The sequence below is a fragment of the Epinephelus moara genome, chromosome 22 (genome assembly GCF_006386435.1).
Source record: "Epinephelus moara isolate mb chromosome 22, YSFRI_EMoa_1.0, whole genome shotgun sequence".
NCBI lineage: Eukaryota > Metazoa > Chordata > Actinopteri > Perciformes > Serranidae > Epinephelus > Epinephelus moara.
In genome coordinates this window covers 27,073,717-27,093,426 of record NC_065527.1, presented here as the reverse complement: position 1 = coordinate 27,093,426, position 19,710 = coordinate 27,073,717, and the positions used below count along the sequence as shown (strand labels likewise).

Here is a 19,710-nt window from a genome sequence, read left to right as displayed (position 1 = left end):
CATCAAGATTTTGAAGTCAGTCTTGGCTTTCAGAGTGGCAGTTTTCTGTCAGGAGCTCACATCTAACCATCCATGGCCTCTGGCATGCCTTTTGTTTTTCTGTATCAAATACAGACACCAAACAATGCAGATTGATGATATCGAGTAGATTAAAATCAAGAGTTTTCAAAAGTGTTTGCTTGACATTAAGTGCACTAAACAAACTAGGATTCAAAATTTAATCAACTTGTTAAATATTTAGACAGACACGTCAATGATCAATAATTAAGTCAACATCAAAATAAGACAAAAGGCTTGTTTTTCCCTTGACAAAGGCTTTGTTGAAACCATGGATACATGATGTTTTCACAGCACGACCCACAAATATTGGGTATTCGAATCATAAATGAATCACTTACAGTTGCTGCTCCTGTACAAATTCTGTTTGCTGCTATTCAACAAATGACCAAAACTTAAAAAAAAGATTAATTAATTTACAACCTCATTGGAAAATGTCAGTTGGTTAATACAGTGACATTTTTACATATTTGGACACTGACATTCTTTGTTGTATGACAGAGCTATCAGTTTGGATGTTTTCTGGTGTTTACATTTGTATTTGGTGAACAGAGTAGACCTCTGATCCTAAATATACAACCAAAGCAACCAAGTGTGTAGGGCCTAACAGTGGGATGTTCTTGACTCACCAAACCAGTTACATAACCTCAGTCTCTGTCTACTGATGTATGTGGGTGGTAGACTTTCGCTAGCCTGTGACTGCAAAAGATTTCAGTTACTGTGTATAAAAATCCCACAAAGTTCATTTAAAGTGTCTGAAACACTGTTATAGGAGAGCTTCCGAAGAACCTTAAAATGGGGGGATTTATTGAAATTAATTGCACTTAAATAAACCTGATAGCTGTTGTCATTCAGCAGTAACCTGAAATCATATTTTCCAAGACAGAGTTTCCCTAATCTGAGTAAGGGATTTAGCAAAACCTTGGATTTCTTTTAAGAAAAAAAAATCCTTTCAGATTATCAATGTCACATTTCATAATTCTTGCCTGAATGTTGCTTTAAAATAAATAGTTGATAATAATGATTTCTGTTCTGTATGTCTTAATGGTCCATTGCTGCAGTGGTAGTGGCAGCAAGAAGTATGAAAGACAGCATGAGAGACTTTGAATTTATTATGAATTGTACAACTGTCTTTTTTCTTTTCTACTGTTATGTGCTTTTTTCATTTTATTTTTTTATTTTTTTCACCCATTATTCATTTTCATTTTTAATTTTCCCCTGTTCTTTTTGCTTCTGTTTGTGTGCCAATCTCTTGCTACACTAATCTTTCTCCCTCACTTCTCTTCATTGTCAACACATTTGTGTTAATCCCGATTCTACTGCTCGCATTTTATCCATTTTGTTGTCTGGTGGCACATCCTTCCTACTAATCCTTTTGTCATGTCCTCATCCTCTACCTTTCATTCTTTCTTTTGCTGTGTGGTTCTTGTTGTCTTTAATTATGTCTTATGCTCTCTGAAAAACCTCCCTGCCCAAACCTTTTGCAACTCCATTTGATTTCCTTTGCTCTTGCACCTTTCCTGCTTCTCTGTTCTTTCATTTTGACCTCCTCTCACCCATCCTTCCCACCCACATTTTCTCCTTTTTGTTCTTTCTACTCTTTGTCCCTTCTTCTCCCTTCTTGTCCTTCATTGTTTTCCTCTGTGCTCCTCTCGGTCCACCCCAATCCCCCGTCCTGTAGCTGTCCAAGAGGAACGGCAGAGGAACAAGGAACGAGAGGGCGAGGTGGAGTCGACTAGTGCGGTGAATGAGGAGATGCCAGTGGAGAAAATTTTGGAAGCAGAGATGGCTGTAGAGCAGAAGACAGAGCTTCATGCAGATGGAACTTCAGGTGGCAGCTCTGTGAGTAGTCTGGATGGTGGAAATAAGCCATAAGCTGTATATAAAGTATATAATGATCCTTGCATTTGTTCAAAGACTGCAGGTTTATCACACACAGGTTGATTGATGAAATAATTCTAAATAATCCTCTAAATCTGCTTTCTTCAGCCCAACGATCCTGTCACCAACATCTGTCAGGCAGCAGATAAGCAGCTCTTCACCTTGGTGGAGTGGGCTAAGAGGATCCCTCACTTCTCTGAGCTAGCCCTGGACGACCAGGTCATCCTGCTACGTGCAGGTAAGTCTTCCTCGAAAAGGTTCAACAAATCAGTGAGCGTTTCCTTCTGTTCTTAGTTCTGACCTCTGTCTTGTCTCCATATAGGGCTGTGACGGTATGGATTTATTCATACCAAAAAAAGCAAGTAAAGTGAAAAAGCAACATATCACTGCAGTTTGGTGGTTAAAAACTATCTAAAAGTTTTCATTTTTTATTGAACTTTGCAGTGTCCCTGCTGGCGCTTGGTGCTCTACACACAGAACATTATATGCATGTACATCATGAATTTTACTGTATAATTCTCCGGTTTATCAGTGAAGTGTGTGAAATACACTGTAGACTGGATTCTCTACTCAAAGTGACGGGACAGCTGAGTCATGGACATTCCAACATGGCTTGAATGTGCATTGATTGATTATTTTTATAAACAATGATAATCTGGTCTTATTGGTCGGCGTCCAGGCATAGTTGCGCTCCCTCTTCCTGTTTTGCGGTTCTCATACTCATACAACAGAAGATTCATCCAGTAACTACATTACTATTGGCAGAACATTAGTTGCAGAACCACTGGTCTGTTTCTGCAACATCAGTGTAGAGGATTGTGATGTTTATTACAACTTAAGTAACATCTGTTGTCTTAAGGCCCAGACACACTAAACCAACGTCAGAGAGCTAGCAGCTCCCTGCTGCGTCACCTCACGTCACCAGGACTCAGTCAAAATGTTGCACATGAACACACCACAAAGACTACAGCCGACGGCCAACTAGGACAAACGTTCTGCGTGAGAGGCAGTCAATCTCCACACCAGCAGATGAAGGTAGTCTGTATTCATCGTTTAAAAGGGGAAACCGGAAGACCACGTTGACATTAGTTAAAAAGAAGACAAAGAAAAATACAAGTTTGCTCTGGTATCTCTCTCAACTTGTTGTTTGTTTACTTTCTTCATCCCCATTTCTCTTCTTGTGTGCTGAACTAAAATGCCAATCAGAGTGATGGGCCCGTTGTTGCTGACACCAATTCAACATACGGAATGGGCCAAAAAAAAAACACCAGCAGGGCCCGACGAAGGGCAACAGTGTGGGACAAACCGCACTGACTAGGGCAACAGATGCTCACTAACAGCCCAAGTTAAATGACAGCCAGCCGTCAGCTTGGTGTGTCAGGGCCTTTATGTTTGATGCACAGTTTTGAGTCCGCTCACAGAGCAGCTCTAGTTATCGTTTTTGCCATCATGACACGGCAGCTTTCAGTGTTGATAGGCTATTACTCGTGGCGTGTAACCAGCAAGTTCTGTGGGTGGGACTTTCAATGCTACAGTGTGGTGACTTCATACTCCGTACTGTCACAGCCCTAAACTCTGGATATTTTCTGTGTTCGTTTTTGTAAGTGCAAGTAAGTTTTTAGGTTGCACTCGCACAGCACAAAAATAAAGGGGAAGTAAAATGCAAGTGCTAAATAAGAAAGTATTTACTTGAATTTTTTGTACATAATCAAATTTTTCAGGGTTTGTGCTGCTCTATCATATTCTACTGTAGCACCATCATATAATTCTCAATACAGCATTTGATCTCTCTTGTGTATGTAAATGTTGGTTCAAAGAACATTAGACACTATCACAAACACTGCAAATATAATCTTTTACACTGCCAACAAGTGTAGTTTCAAACAAATTCTTTGATACTTTGCCAAGAAAACATAAACTTAAATAAATTTGTTTTTGTGTTTGTTTATTTTTTTTTCAAGGCTTTTAAGTTGGAAATTGAAGTGTGCAGGTTTGAATGTTGTTATTGTTATTGTTATTAAGTGTAAGGCTCAGCTGGTAGATCTAAGAAAAGATCAGTTTTTACAAAATAATGTGATGAGCGATCTTCAGTTTGCTTCATTAGGACCAGGAACATTCAGTTGTATGAGGTATTAAGAAATTAAAAAAAAACAGCACAACAGTAGAATATTTAGACATGTGAATTCAATAGAAATATTGAGACACTAACTCTTTAACAGGCTGGAATGAACTCCTGATTGCATCGTTCTCCCATCGCTCCATCTCGGTGAAGGACGGGATTTTATTGGCCACTGGCCTGCATGTTCACAGGAACAGTGCTCACAGTGCAGGTGTTGGAGCCATCTTTGACAGGTAATACACAGATGCATATCTGCACGAACAGTATCGCTCTGAAAAACATTCCATATCAGTGATTTCTCCAGCATTCAGATTTTTGGCTATTTGACACAACTGGAGAGGACATGCCACCATAAACATTATTGTGTTTTACTGGAGAATTTTAGCATAATGAGATTTAAGCGCTTTTTCAAAGGCTTTCCTACTTCACTTAGAATGGATCTGCTGCTTCACCTACTTTTAGCCATAAATAGATTCACCCTGAGAAGCCAGGTAAAAGGCCACAGTCTCCTTATGAACTGAATCCATCTGATAAATCCACGTCAGACCTAAGAGCTAGATGAAGAACTTAGGATACTGTGTCCTCATCTTTGGCTGGCTGCAGCTGCTGTGTTCTGTGTTGGCTGTCGCTGAGAGACTTTGCTTCTTTAGTGCTGCCTGTAGGGTGACAGCGCATGACGGGGAGGCTGGTGACTAATGCTTACCCATAGACATGCATGCGTGCACACAAATATACACACAGTCAGTGGCATAGCACCTATTGCAGCATTTGTTAATGTGATAATGGCTGGCAAAGTACACTCTTAATGTGAATATATAATAATCCCTTAAAATATTTAAAAATGCATAAATAAGATTACATCCCATTATTGTGCAGAATGTTGAAGAGGCCATAGGTATACATTTTGGTATTATATTTTCTTTTCTGTTGACAAATGAATAATTGTTTTGTGAGCTCATCTTGAAAAAATGACTATTGTTATAAAATAATTATAATCTTCACTAGGATTGAGTTAGCATAACAATTTTCAAACTAGTTTGATATTAAGCCAAACACTGGTCCAGACCAGTATACCAAATTTTACCAGTGTCGCACTTGACTGAGCAGCCGCTCCCAAGTGGAACATAAATACATGTCCCAACAGTGAACGAGTGTCCAACTATAGAGTTGCACCGCCAAATATCTGAGAATCAGCCGCTCATCATCCATTGCGGTGCTTTTAAAATGAGAGACAGAATTGAATAAAAACCGAGTGTTCGTCAAAAGTTCAGCTTACAACAGCACCTCACTTGCTCTCAGCCAGCAAGGACACCTCTTTTTTCAGCTTCAAATCTGAAATGTCGCCACATTGATGCAGTTTTAGTTTTCTTGAGAGGCTAACTGTGCCATGTCTCACTCGTTGACGAAAAAAACCAAAACATGAAATTTCTAGTAAACAAATACGATGTGCTCCTCTCTTCCCTCTGCCACCTCTTCTGAAATTCGACCTCCTTCATGTTGCCGGCCTCAGCTTGACAGATAAATTGCACATAGTCGTCAGACACTCGTGGCTCTGTTAGTTTGTGTATAAACAAGCATATTAAGTTAATCACATTGTCAAACTGCTTATTACCAATGCAATACAAGTTGCTGATGAAGGCTACTTTTTAATGTGCCAGAACATGGCATAATGACAAATGCCAGTTTTACCAGTTAGCATAAAATCAAACCGGTTTAAGCTCATACACCGGACCGGACCGGCCAACACTAATCCTCACATAAACTTTTATTTTATGACCATTAGATTCAAAGCACAAGATTCTGATAATCACCTGTAATCCACAGACATGACGCAATCACTGCCAGTCTTTATATCTAATCAAAGGTCACAACATTGTAAAATAAGTTGACTAAAATTAGTTTAATGTTCTGCCCCTTATGTGTTTTCTGTAGGCTTTTGTATGGTTGGTGGCCACAGGTACTCTGTCAGTCCAGAGTCATACACTTTAATATGTGAAACAAACTTATTAGTTTGAGATCCTGAAGCAATTATTCTATTATCACAGCAAAGCAAGACACAAATATGATTACAGCCATGGCCTCTCCAGCTATCTGCATTGTCGCATCAACCATCAGTTGTTACTTCAAAATTGAAATTATTGAAGTTTTTGAAATTGAAATTTTTCATGTCACTAGAAACCAGTATTGAAATAACTCAAATCGTAACATGTTTTGTTATTGTTGGTAGGTAATAGTTGTTTTATTATATGTTATTTAATGAAGATGTGACACTACATATGCTGTAATAAATGCTTGTTCATGTTATAATGGGATGTTATTGCATTATCCAGGTGTAGGTATTGGCAGGCTTTAATGAATTTCCAGTGCTTTGATTGAGACCAGTTTTCTGTTCATTACATTGTCACCTGCATTGATTAAAAATGAAATCCACAACTTGATTACTTTTATTTAAAACACCAACTACATCACAATGTGTCAATTCACTGTTAATTACACAGTAATTACATTGTTATAAAGGGTCAATTTTTCCTAGAAATCCGGTCAGGTTTACAGCAAACTAACTGGGCTTATGGCAAACGGCTCAATGATTTTCCTCTGGTACTTAATAATTTTCTCATAGCACTGCTCTCTTCTAGCAGCAGCCTTTGTTTCAGCTTCGCTTTAGCATCTGTTTGAAGCTACTGAATCACATTTTGTCAAGGAGGGTGTAAATAATAAAATATCAGAATGTAAGTAGGCCCTGAAGTGCAGCAACCTTTAACAACACAATAGACAAAACACAAAATTTCAGAGAACTCAACATTTTACAAATTTAAAAGGTTGGGTACCCACTACCTTTGTCATTCTATGCAAGGGGATCTTCCTCAACCCAAATACCCCCAAATCCAGGAGCAAAGGACGTATGACAACCCGTAACAGATGCACACAGAAAAAAGCCACGCACACCTTGCCATTTTGTCAACATACATACACATAGTGGCATTTTAGCCATCTAATTAACTACAAGAATGACGAAGATAGAGGGCACCTTCCTTTCATGATTTGTTGTGTTTTCTGAAATGTTGCTGTTGATTTCTGTTATGTTGTTTTGATTTGTGCGTTGTGAATTGTTTTCTTAAATGGTGTATTGTGCACTTCGAGCGTCTCTTTTTTTTAACACACTAGCCACATTTAAGTGAAACTTGCTTAAAGTCCAACTGAAATCACATTTCCTCATCCCTTTTTGTAGTTCAAGATTATGTCAGCATGTATTTGTTCATCACGCTAAGGTGTAGGAAAAGTGTGTATTTGTAGGTTCAATAAGAAGGACATACCAGCAGGAGAGCAAATGTTGGTTGTTGCTTTAAGTCTGTGGCTCTTGTGTTGTGTAGCAGGCTGCTGTCTGGCTCAGTGTGACTCTGCTCTGCCTGTGATAGAAAGCCATTGTCACTGCTTGATGCAAGACTTGATTGGCTATATTAGATAAGGTCGCAATAAACATAGACAGGTCCCGGAACAGCTGCAATATTACGAAACTAGGAGGCGCCATCATGAAACCAAAAACTAGATATAAATTTCTCCCCTCAAAATAAAGCACAGGATGAGTGATTTACAGGACATAAATATATGTATAATGTAGCAGGCACAAAATGTAATCTAATCAATCAAAATCAGTTGGACTTTAAGTTACTTTCCATGATGTATGACAGTTTAAGCCAAATTCACACTACATGACTTTCAAAGTCACCCGATTGCTTTACTTTTAACACTGCACAACTTGCTGACTTGCGGGGCAACCTCTAGCTCAGGTCTAAGTTTGATTCTGACTGGCAGCCCTTTGCTGTCATCTTCCCTCCTGCTCCCACCTTTCTAATCTACCTACAGCTGTCTTGCCATTAAAGACAAAATCGCAGAGATCATAATCTTAAAAAACAAAAAAACTTGCTGACTTGTAATTGGGAGTGTCGAAGTGTTTATTTTTACACTACATGACTGACTGGTGACAAGGGGTCACACACTTGGCTGTAGCTTGTAGACAAAGTCCCTGACAGGTCCAGATATTTAGCCCGCTAGGTATCAGGGGAGCATCTGCTATGCATCAATAAGAATCGCAGGTCACACTTTTGAACAGTACACATGTAGTGCGCAGGCTCAAATTTGCAAGCACTAAACCAGCACTAATTTGCCGCTGATCAGGGGCTTTTGTCAGGGAACTCCATAAACTGTTGGCAAGCAGAAAGTCTGGGCTAAAGTCGTGTAGTGTGAACTAGGCAATAGTGTGGAGCACTTGTTAAAGGTTGAGGATTAAAGCTATAGTTGGTAACTTTAAAAAATATATAATTTCGTCAAATTTACTGAAACTGTCACTATAGCCCCACAGTAGTTAATGAGACAGATAGTCTGTGAAAAATATCACTTCTCTTACTCCTTACGCTAATAATGGCATTTGCTAGAGTCCACAGTGGCTGACGGAAGACAACCAGTCAGAGCCGAGGAGTCTCTAACGCAGCTGTCAGTCAGGTTTTATTGCTGATCAAATATGAATCAAGAGTCTGTTGCTGCATTGCCTATTTCTCTCCTCAAATGTTTTCAGAAACATATTTTAGTCTAGTTTAAATCCAGCCAAAACAGAATTTTGATTCATGTTTGTCCAACACTGCCTAGTTTGACCGCAGTACATGAGCACTGATTGACATGATTGACAGCTGCATTCAAGACTCCTTAGCTCTGATTGGTTGTTTTCATTCACATGCAGTGGAGTCTTGCAAATGCCATTACAAGCAATATAAGAAGGAGGAGGTAAATGATTGTTTTCACAGACTATCTGTCTCACGTAATACTGAGTGGATATTGTTACACTAATATGACAAAAAGTTATTTTTACAGAAGTTACCAACTACAGCTTTTATAGTTTTTCACTCACGAGCAGTTTTATGTTACTAATGTTTTCCTGCTGTTATGCATTTGGCTCAAAAGATTTCTAATAACCTCCTTTGTGCTTATTTTAATATATGTCACTATGAATGGTGCTTTATGGAAGATTACAGTTTACGATGTCATAAAACTGATCAAATGTTTATCAGAGGATCACATTTATCACTTTAAGTGTTTGGGTGCAGGTGCAAGATAAATCAATGAGTCAAGAACAATCATCATACAAACTGCTTTACAACAGTTTTAAATATAACGGAAAGGTTCTACCACCACAGATATTCACCATGTGAAATCATGTGTAAGAACCGACTAAAAACAGACAGAAAACAGACAGAATTCTGCAATAACAATGTAACTGTGTAATGACATTGTAATAACACATTGTGGTTGAATACACAGGGTGCACAATGCCGAGGTTGGGGCCATATTTGACAGGTAATTACGCCACTACACAAACACTTTTCTTAAACCCCTCCTCTTGAAACAAACACAGAACCAAAACTAGAAGGTTGATGCTTCTAGCTTTTCCGCAGCTTTGCAGAAGGCAGACGGTTTTCGCTACAAGATATTCTGAACAACATCCCCTGAGAATTGTTTGACCTGATCACTCTGGGAACTATAGGGATATATGGTTTAAATGATGATGACAAAGAGCAGTACTGTATTTTGAATTCGTATTCAGCACTATATTTGGTTTGCGGCTTTGACTGTTAAAAGCCTCGTCCAATTGCCTGCAGAATACTTTTCATCTTTTGCCCGTTGACAGTGCCTCTTCTTACCAAACCAAGTGCTTATAGAGCCTTGCCAGACCATAATGAGCAAATCAAAATGTGTGGGCTGGCTTTGCAAAGCTAGCTTTCACAGGGCATTAGTAGTGGGATAACCATACTGTATTGTTCCAGTGCAGGACACTGTTTTACTCAGTCAGGCCAATTTGTGTTTTGATGCCCTAATTTATCGTTGAGTTTTTTGGAGGTATTGTGAGACCTTTTTAATGATACTCCCTTTGTGGTAGGAAGTGCCTATTTTATAACATTAATGACGTACAGTGTGGGTGTGTAAAAAAAATCTTGGCAAAGCACTTTATTGTAGGCTTCAGTGGTGCCTGTTAAGATGTCAGTTTCTGATGATGGATGATGGAGTTGCAAATAAACTTTCTCTAGTGGTCATCACTTCTTTCCCCTACTCCATAGATGGCACACACCAAGCCTCTGTGAGGGGAAACTTTTTTTTAAACTTGGATCCTATTTTCAGATGTTTTTGTGTATTGGTGACTCCTGGAAACAACTATTTTTCAAATTGGAACAGTATGTAACAAAAGTGCTGTAAAGGGAACAATGTAACAACCCAGGGCAGGTGCACCCTTTCAAATTACGTCCTCTAGAAGTGCTTGTTTTTGCCACTGACAGGCTCAGGATTGTTATTATGAGAGAAATGAAACACTTTTCTGTACCTTTCGCATGTTCCAGTCTGTTTTGTGTCCAAGTCTGGCTATAGGACAAGTCTCAAATCTTGTAGATCCCACAAGACTGACTTTAACACAGAACAGAGCGGAGCAAGCGAAAAGTATGCAAAAAACGTTTAATTTCTCTGTAGGGTCTTTTCCGTAATGTTGTCAGACACTCCTAATAACGATCTGAACCTGTCAGTGGCAAACACAGGCACATTTAGTGGACTTAAGTTGACTGGCACACCCGTCCCGAGTGGTTACATTGTAGCCTGTTGACCCGCTGCCGGCTGTAGCACTCTCTTAATGTTGGACCAATTTTAAAAATTATTGTTCCCACGCGTCACTTCGACAGAAAAACATGGGAACATAGGGTCCAGGACTACAAATTATTGCGCTACACATCTGATGAAGCTTGGTAACTCCTTTGATGAATTTTTTTTTGATATGTTGGTAAGTTGGAATTTATTCTGTTTCTGCCAGGTTAAGTTTTGTTACTACTGTTTGCAGGGGTTGCTCTCAAATAACTGGACAGCTGTCTTGTTTGCTTAGGTTTCAAGATTTGTAGAGCTGCTTTGACAGGAATTGATTAACAGAAAATTAATTTGCAACTATTTTGATCATTGAATAATCCTTTTAGTAATTGAATGGGCAAAAAAGGCAAAAAAAAAAAGGCATTGCCTACTTTCATGCTTCTTAGATATGAGAATATGATGCTTTTCTTTGTCATACATGATAATAAACTGAATGGCTTTGGATTTTTGGACTGTTAATTGGATAAAAACATACCAAGACGTCACCTTGGGTTCTGGGAAGTTATACAGGGCATGTTTGACTATTTTCTGACCTTTTATTAACAAAATAATCAATCCAAAAAATGGGCAGATTAATTGATTATGAAAATAACCATTAGCAGTCCTAAAGATTTGTGAAGCATTTTAAAGAATAAATGGATGGCTTTTAAAGTAGAAAATACAGCACTCAGATTCCTGATCACTCCCTTGCCCTGGCCCTTTCTTCATTCTCGCACTTGACATCTCAAGTAAACGACTTGTCAGAGATGCGTGTGGATGGTTTTAAAATGAACCCAACTCCGTGGCCCACCCTTACATGAGCCAGTTTTGAATCCTTATATCAATCAAGATATTAACTGTAACCAAAAAAAACAATGATATTGGTGTCTTTATTCCCTTTTGTAAATGAGAACATTCTTGTAAAATAAAAATTGTGTTCAGCCACTGAACCCTGACTGCCATATGCTCCTTCTTTCTTGGAGTCATCGGTTGAGGGCAAGGCAAAATATTGGAAGATAAACTGTGTGGAAAAAGTGAACTTCTGAAAGTTAATAGGAAACTATAAAGTTTTTACTCTCCAGCTGTAGAAGATTTCATCATTTGACTCTTTCACAGCAACTTACACACATTTGCTAGCACATGTAACCATAAGTGCAACAAAGACAAGCAACCCTTGAATTAATAAGAAAAAAGAATCAGCAACAGCCAGAACTTTCCACCGTTTGGTGGCAGCAGTTTGCCACCCTTTGTTTGTTTGTTTGTTTTCGGGTTGTTTCCCTGCAGAACCAGCAGTTCAGCCATGCCCTGAGTTGTTAGACCTAAAGCTATTTCTGTACATTGAGAAGTAACCTTAAATAACAATGTGATTACGGAGTCTGGTCCCTCTCTATTGTTCTTACTGTCTTATTCCCTCCTTTTCTTCTTCTTGTTTAATTGCTTTTTCGCTCTCTTTTCCTTATCCTCCTGTTCTCCCATCCTTTCCCTTGCCTCCTCTCTCTTCCCTAATCTGGCATTGCTTTCAACTGGGATTTCCCCCTGCAACTTTCTTCTCCTCTCTTTTCTGCAGGGTTTTGACAGAGCTTGTAAGCAAGATGAGAGACATGCAAATGGACAAGACAGAGCTGGGCTGCCTTCGAGCCATCATCCTCTTCAACCCAGGTATACAGAGGGGTGAAAGGTTGAATACCATGAGGAGCATACCATAAAAGACCCCAGACAAAACTGGACAAATCCATGTCTGAAATGGGTTATGTGTAATATGTGTTTTTATTCCCGTATAGCGATAATATATATGTTCTCTGTTTTCACCTGAAGATGCCAAGGGTTTGTCTAACCCCAGTGAGGTGGAGCTCCTGAGAGAGAGGGTGTACGCATCGCTGGAGTCTTATTGCAAACAGAAATACCCCGATCAGCAGGGCAGGTAGGCTGCACGCATAGACATACCCAAAGAAGTCTTTCATTACTGGAAAGATTTCTTAAGAATGGTGCTACATGGTCAGAGAAAAAGGGCTGTAGCATTCAGTTTTGCCCAAGAGGTAGAAAACCTGCAACTACCAGGATGCACTGCGCTGCATTGGACAAATAGCCTGTTTTTATTTGAAAGAAAACAGTATGATGCCCACTTCGTGTTCAAAACAGTGTAAACAGTGTACTAACATATGTTTTTGAAGAAATTTTAGGTGAGAAGTAGGCAGGCAGTAAAAGAAACTGGTTTATATTTCATTAGTACTGCCTGATTTTACTGTTTGATCTGAGTTTGAGAGAGAGAGAGAGAGAGAGAGAGCGGTGGTTCTTCTGATCTGCTTCTATACTCTTTGTGTCCTAATGCAGAAGTAAGTCTGTAGTTTGAGCAACTCTAGAGCCAGCGAAAATTGGAGATCTGGGCACTGACAAGATGGAAACAAGTTTAACATATTTAATTTACACATACTGTCCACATTGTTATGATACAAAGCTGGTTGAAAATCAGCAAAGTATCCCTTAAAAAGTAAGAGGTAAAGTTGTTGGTTGTGATGGGTGGCACTGCTGCTAAGACTTGTTTCTTTTGTCTTATCAAAAGAAATCTTCATAAAATGACACTCCACACATCTTCTGAATTCTTGTTTTCAGTTTACATGATTGATGGATCTATGCTAATATCTCACTTTACTCTCTATCTTACCCTTCCCTACATCATCCAGGTTTGCAAAGCTCCTCCTCCGGCTCCCAGCACTGCGCTCCATTGGTCTTAAGTGCCTGGAGCACCTGTTCTTCTTTAAACTGATTGGTGACACGCCCATCGACACCTTCCTGATGGAGATGCTGGAGGCGCCTCACCAGCTCACCTAGAGGAGCCAGGTTCGGTCCAGTCAGGATTCGATGCACACCAGGATTACCAACACGTCACCCCAAGTTGGGTCGCTGGCTCCTCTCATTGGGCCTCACTTAACTGCAGCACCTGCTGGTTTTAATGTACCGGCTCTCACACTTGTGCACACACACACACAAAAAAAAAAAACCTCAAATATTCCCTATCACTGGCTAATTATCTTCACACATGCAGATCTTAACTTAAATACAGTAATTGACAAACAACACAACTAATACACAGATAATATGGCTCTGAATGAAGAGTATGCTAACACACATAGATTTTCACCATCTTTTCCCATTCTCAGTTTTCCACCATAGGGGTTACAACTCAAAGAATATATCCCCTTTTTATCACACATATTCAGTAAATGTCTTAATTTTAAGTTAGCCTTCAGTTTTCATATCTTCATCTCACAGTGGGTTTTTGCTTCCGCGTAACTGGTATACTTCCCCTGTTTTTACTTGGGTTACTTAGTTACACTGCTAGCTGCACCTCTGTATATTATATCCATCACTAGCCGGTTAGTTATTCATGTATGGTTTTAGCTTAAAATCAGGTGCGGAGCATTTCAATCAACTTTGAACCATAAAACTAATTCACTTCTTATTGGTCAGCAGGTGTCCTATAATGAACAGGCAGGCACACCCTCCCAGTGAGTTCATCTGATCTCATAAACATTTAAATATTTTATGCTTTTTTTTTTTTAATATTCATGCTGAAACTTGTTTGAGTTTCTATTTTGAAGTACTGTACTCATGAAATGAGAGCTTTTTCCAAGGCATTGAAATCCAGGAAAAGGGGAGTGGGAGCACTTTGTTGAATAGACAGACTTTGTCCCTCCCACCCTGATGCGCACAGCAGGCTTTGTAAGACAAGAAGAATGACTTGAATTTTTTTTTTCCTAGTTTTGATTTCATCCTTTTTCTCTATTTTGGCAGTTAGTTGGCATTCTAAACAGCTTAAGGCTCGCAGGAAGTACAGCTTCCTGCAAGACAAAATCATAGTTGTTTGTCTTTTATCTCCCATTCCCCCAAATCCTCCCTTTGCTGGTGGTCATTTATGCACTTTTGTGAGTTGTAACTGTGTAAATGTTCCTGTTTCCTAGAAATGACCATCTATTCTCAGACACCTAAGATGACCTTGAAGGTACTATGTGTAGGGTTTTCTTGTTATTGCATCTTTGTCAGATCAGATGTAGTGATTTGTTATGGAACATTATAAATAATTGGCTCCTTCCTGTACAGATGCTAACCAGGTTTTGGACTTAACACTAACCACCAGTAGGATGGTTAAAAATAATGGCTGGTGGCAATTATGTCAGACTGTCCTAATACCCAGTCCAGCTGAAAGTCATTATTCTTGACGGGTTACTCTTGAAATCTTTGAATTAACTGTCCATTGGCCATGGAAGAGAAAAAATAGTTTCTGTACTCTTTGAATAATTCTGTGTATAATTTGCCAGTCGCTGTCTGAATTGTGTGAGGCATTGCTTTGTATTTGAGATGCCACACTGTCCTCTCTGTAAAATGAGCTGCGGAAATCTGAATTTTTGTGCAACACAAAAAGAAGCAGCAGCAGAGATATAAGACGCGAAGCTGAGCTGAAGTGACAGTGGCAATAATGCAACATTTCATTTCACCTGGTCATCAAATTTGGCTTATCGGCCAAACCTTTCTAGCCCACCACTCGTGGATGGATCACTGGCTGTGAATATAGATTGGCTAACAATGCACCAGTGTTTGAATTACTTGTGTCATGTTACTGTAATGCAATAATGAAATTAGTGTCATATTATGGAAATCCTACACCTACTACCTGCAGCTTCGAAAACTTTATTTCGTGTGTATTGGCTCAATGCTTGCGAATTTTGTACAGTGGATGTAAATAATACAAAAGAAAAAACACAGGAGTCATGCAGAAACAAAGGCATGTTCACATTCATGTGAATGTGAAATATGTGGCTCCAACAAACAAATTATAAAGCTCTATTTTTTGCTGTCGAATCAACATTAGACTCGCCTTTGGTGTAAGGACATCACCATGAAATTGTTATTGAGCCCAGGGCCAAACCACACCTCACTGCTGCTTTTGCACCATTTTCTGCCAGTGTCTCCTGTTGTTCTCAGTAACTGATTGGCCGGATTTCATTGACTGATTGGCACTTGACATTTACTGTGATTGAAATTGTAGGCGACTGAACCTGAGCATTGCAGTGAAAAGTCAAATGCAGCTACCACATGATCAGGAGATATATAGTAAACTATGAATTAAACCGTCTACACATGCTCAAAGGTGAGCAGTACTGGGGTACACAAAGATTTATTACCATTTTTGTTAGTATTTAAAAGGAGTGTTGACGTTCTGAGGTCTATTTAGCCTTCTAATTAGTCACCACATTTAATAGCAATTAGAAACGTACATTTTGCAGTATCATTCTACAGGGAAGAGGTACAGCTGTCCTCTACCAGGTGCTAAATAACTAATATGGTCTTTCAGTTTAAGACTTGCACATGTACATCAATGCAAACACAGTATGCAAGTACACAGACAAATCATTCTCCACTCATTGAACAGGTCTGCATAAGATGTGGGATTCCCTCTTTGATTTTTGTTTTCCTTTTTCTTACTGAATGACCCCTAACTTTATTGTAGACTCCCAACTATGGAAAATGAACACCAGCTAAGTGCTTGTACATTTTGGCTGTGGCTGATAAGTCTTTGTACTTACACACAGCTAGTGTCTTTTGTATTTTAGAAAGCAGTTAGGCTGGTAGAAGCAATGAAAGCAGCTGGTGAATTTTAGGGTCCACCAGCTACTTTGACCAGAATGAGCAATGAGCTTCCTGCCCTGTGGATAGTCCAAATACTTCTCAGAGAGGATCCATGGCCTCCTCCCCATGTGATGTGGACTTGGAGGCTGACAGTTAGATGACCTGTATGACAGGTGGTTTTGTTTAACATGTCAGTAAGTTGGTCTAACCATAGAGTTTGGTTTTGTGTTAGTTTTTCCTCCATCCATGCGTATGTATGGCCAACTCAATAAAGTAGTCTCCAGATGTCCATTCATTTCCTCCAGGCAGAGAAAAGTCAGCCCTGCGTGCACCAATGCTGCCTCATGTTGGTGTTGCAAGGAAAAGCAACTTGGTGGCAAGCACCAACATCTGCCCGCATGCTTGTACTGTATATAATGCAGTATGTTCCCAGTGCTTTAGCATCTTGAGTTGGTTCAGATGAGCTTAAACTAGCGATCTGGGATTTTGTGGTCACCAGACTTTGAGATTTGGGTGTGTGCTCATCTCTGTTAGGTCGACATCTTAGCAACTATCTCTGCAGGATTTTATTTTTGGAGCTTCCTCTGTTGAATGGTCAAGCCTGCTGCTACTGCATCATGCTTATAGGTAGCGGGGGATGGGAATGATTATACAATTACACAGTCAAGTGCAGGAGCGTTCACTGCTTTGATCCACATTAAACAGCACGAGTCATCTGACTGAGCAAATGCCAATCTTGGTTGATGAGTCATCCAGAAGGCAAAATATACAACGTGTATATTCATATTGTGGCAAACAGTTGTCATGCAACATGTGCATTACTTTTCTGGCATTTGCACATCTTAGCTTAGTCTGTTACATGAGGTAATATTAATTGGCAGTGAAATTATTTAGAATTCCCATCCTCCATGTAACAGCAATGCGTTTAAGTTTTGCCATTTTGTTTTTTAACATTTTGATATGAGCTTAGGTCATTTAGTGGATGATAAATAGATACAGTGAACACATTAAAAACAAAAAAAGCTATACAGTCAGCGCAGGTTCTGTGTGCTAAGCCACTTTATGCTTTGTTGATCAGTTGGCAAGAGCTGGTGGTTGGGTATTTCAGTTTTTTAGCATTTGTTTTAGAGTATGTGTGGCCACATGTGTATGCTTTTATGCACATGTGTAATGAATCTGTCTGCAGCTATGCCTTTTGACTGGCAGATACTATAGCTTTGGCGGTGATGTGCTGAGCACTGTTAAATTGGTTTGTTGAGCAAAATAATCAAAGGATGCACAGAGGAAAAGGGGCCAAGCTGGAGGGGTGATTCACTGGCGTGTTGATCTGATGAGTTATCAACAACCCAGCCTCCTCCCTTTCTCCACTTTGCCCTATCTCCACTGCTTTACTTTAAACTTAACAAATGCTTATTCACTCACCCACGTGGGCTGAAAATGGCTGGGCTTTGCGTTGGAGTAGACTTGTAAAATAAACCTATGATTCTTGGACTGTTTGAAAAGGATGTGAAGCTTTTCGTGGGACAAGCATTGGAGAGCTGTAAGGAAGGGGTTCAGCGCAGTGTGTCCCTCTTTGCTTACTTTACTTGACGGCAGAGCAGCAGCGATCCACGGCCGCCATGGGAGACCGCCGGATCGCACCGCACCGCCCACAAATGTTTGTCGTTGCAACCGTGTGCACTCAAGGCAGACGCATGCTGTGACCTTTTGACTGTGTAGCAGTATTGTTGTCGCCACCTTTGTTACATTTTGAAAATGACTCGCTTTTTGAAAATAAAGACATTTTTTTGAAATGGATCGCAGGCTGTGACTGAAAAAGAATTGATCATCGTGTATAGATTAGATATCAGGGCGGTGTTTTTACCTATTGACACAGGCCCCCCTGGAGCCAAGGCCCATCCCATTAGGATCAATGAGGCAGTGTGTGCTATGCAGCCTTGAAACCACCACCCTCACTGGTTTATTTATCACTGCCAAGTTGTTTGCGGATGTGGCCGTTTTTAAATGCAGGGCCACTCAGTCCCCAGCGCTTGTTTGTCATGTATGTTGTGATTATTGTGCAGCACACTAAAGAGTGTGCTCCAACCTTGGCCTGTGTAGTGCATACTAAAGAGGGGCCCTTATAGGAATGGAATGACAGCTCGTGTGGAGAGGGGAGGACTGGTCACTGGAGAGAGAAGTAGACCAGTGTGTGGCCCCCTCTTGGTGCTCAAGCTGTGCATTGGTGCTTTTTTATAGGGTCCCCCTGACCCTTAACATGTCTGCTTTGGTTTCCAAGACACAGTGAAATGCATATACGAGTGAAATGCGAATAAGGAATGAGTTAACAGACCTGCTCTTTTCAGTTGCATTTGTTTGGTTGTTTTCTGCAATCAGGTCCACTGCAACCTGTTGTGTGTTTACTGAGTCATATGTTGCTGTAGCTGGATCCTACCAGCAATAAAAAACAAAGCCTTCAGAATCTGTTTTAGGTTATGAGGGAGAAATGGTGGCTCTAATTGTAGACACAGTGCAAAGGCCGATAGTATCCACACACCTGGTTTGCAGGAGACACCTCTGAGCAGGACCTGGTTACACTGAATGAACTTGATGGGAGGGATCAACTGAATACAATTGCTCTCTTTAAGGATGTTGTTGTTGGTGTTTACGGTTGGAGGAATTGTGAAGGGAGAGAGAAAGAGGAAAGAAAAGAAGGACAGGGACTTAAAGAACTCGGATCAGGTGTTAGTATGTCGATCGAGAATAAAAACAGAAAACCTATTTTCCGGTAGATCTAGAATCTTCCTTAATTGTTTACTCTTCACTATACAGAAATTCACACACTGTTTTCTTTGTCTTGTTTCCTGTCTCCCTCTTCTCTGACTATGCTATTCATCTTTTGTTTATTACAAAGTATTAAACAAATACAAGAACTGTAAAATCAGAATGGAATCTGTCACTCTTATTTTTAATTTTTCTCTCTTTCTCTTGTGTCTGTTCTTTGTCCTGTTTGTATCCTACTCCATCGTACACATGGAGCTGATTGACTATTGTGTGCTTCGGGGATTGAAAGAAGAAAAAAAAATATGAATAATTTTTTCAGTCATTAATTCTGAACCTTGTTTCTGTTTGTTGTATCATGTCCGAGTAAAGGTTTTAATACTGTACTTGACGTGTTTTTCTTTTATTTAAAAAAAAAAAAAAAGAACATTTAAAACTGCTAAATTAAACAATTAAAGTTGCTTCAGATAATTTCAGATATTGCAAGAAAAAATACCTTTAATTACAGTAGTTACATGCTTAAAACACACGGTGTGGGTTGACTGTCACAGTGCATTCATTTTATTTAGGCTCCACATAAAACACCCACTCACTGTCCATGATATGGAACAACC

General features: G+C 39.6%; 1 protein-coding gene across 6 annotated transcripts in view; it reads left to right on the top strand.

Moving 5' to 3' along the window:
* The window catches only part of rxrba (retinoid x receptor, beta a), a 28,972-nt gene extending 9,490 nt beyond the window's left edge, over positions 1-19,482 (top strand). For 4 of the 6 annotated variants that reach the window (XM_050035669.1, XM_050035671.1, XM_050035668.1 and 1 more), the window contains 7 exons: positions 1,739-1,899; positions 2,047-2,176; positions 4,158-4,290; positions 9,371-9,406; positions 12,279-12,370; positions 12,527-12,632; positions 13,393-19,482. In XM_050035669.1, the coding sequence (XP_049891626.1) occupies positions 1,739-1,899; positions 2,047-2,176; positions 4,158-4,290; positions 9,371-9,406; positions 12,279-12,370; positions 12,527-12,632; positions 13,393-13,540 (806 nt within the window). In that variant the 3' untranslated portion in view covers positions 13,541-19,482. The remainder of the gene's footprint in view (positions 1-1,738; positions 1,900-2,046; positions 2,177-4,157; positions 4,291-9,370; positions 9,407-12,278; positions 12,371-12,526; positions 12,633-13,392) is intronic. The other 2 variants (XM_050035673.1, XM_050035672.1) reach the window with 1 other exon arrangement.
* Positions 19,483-19,710: the final 228 nt, after the last annotated feature.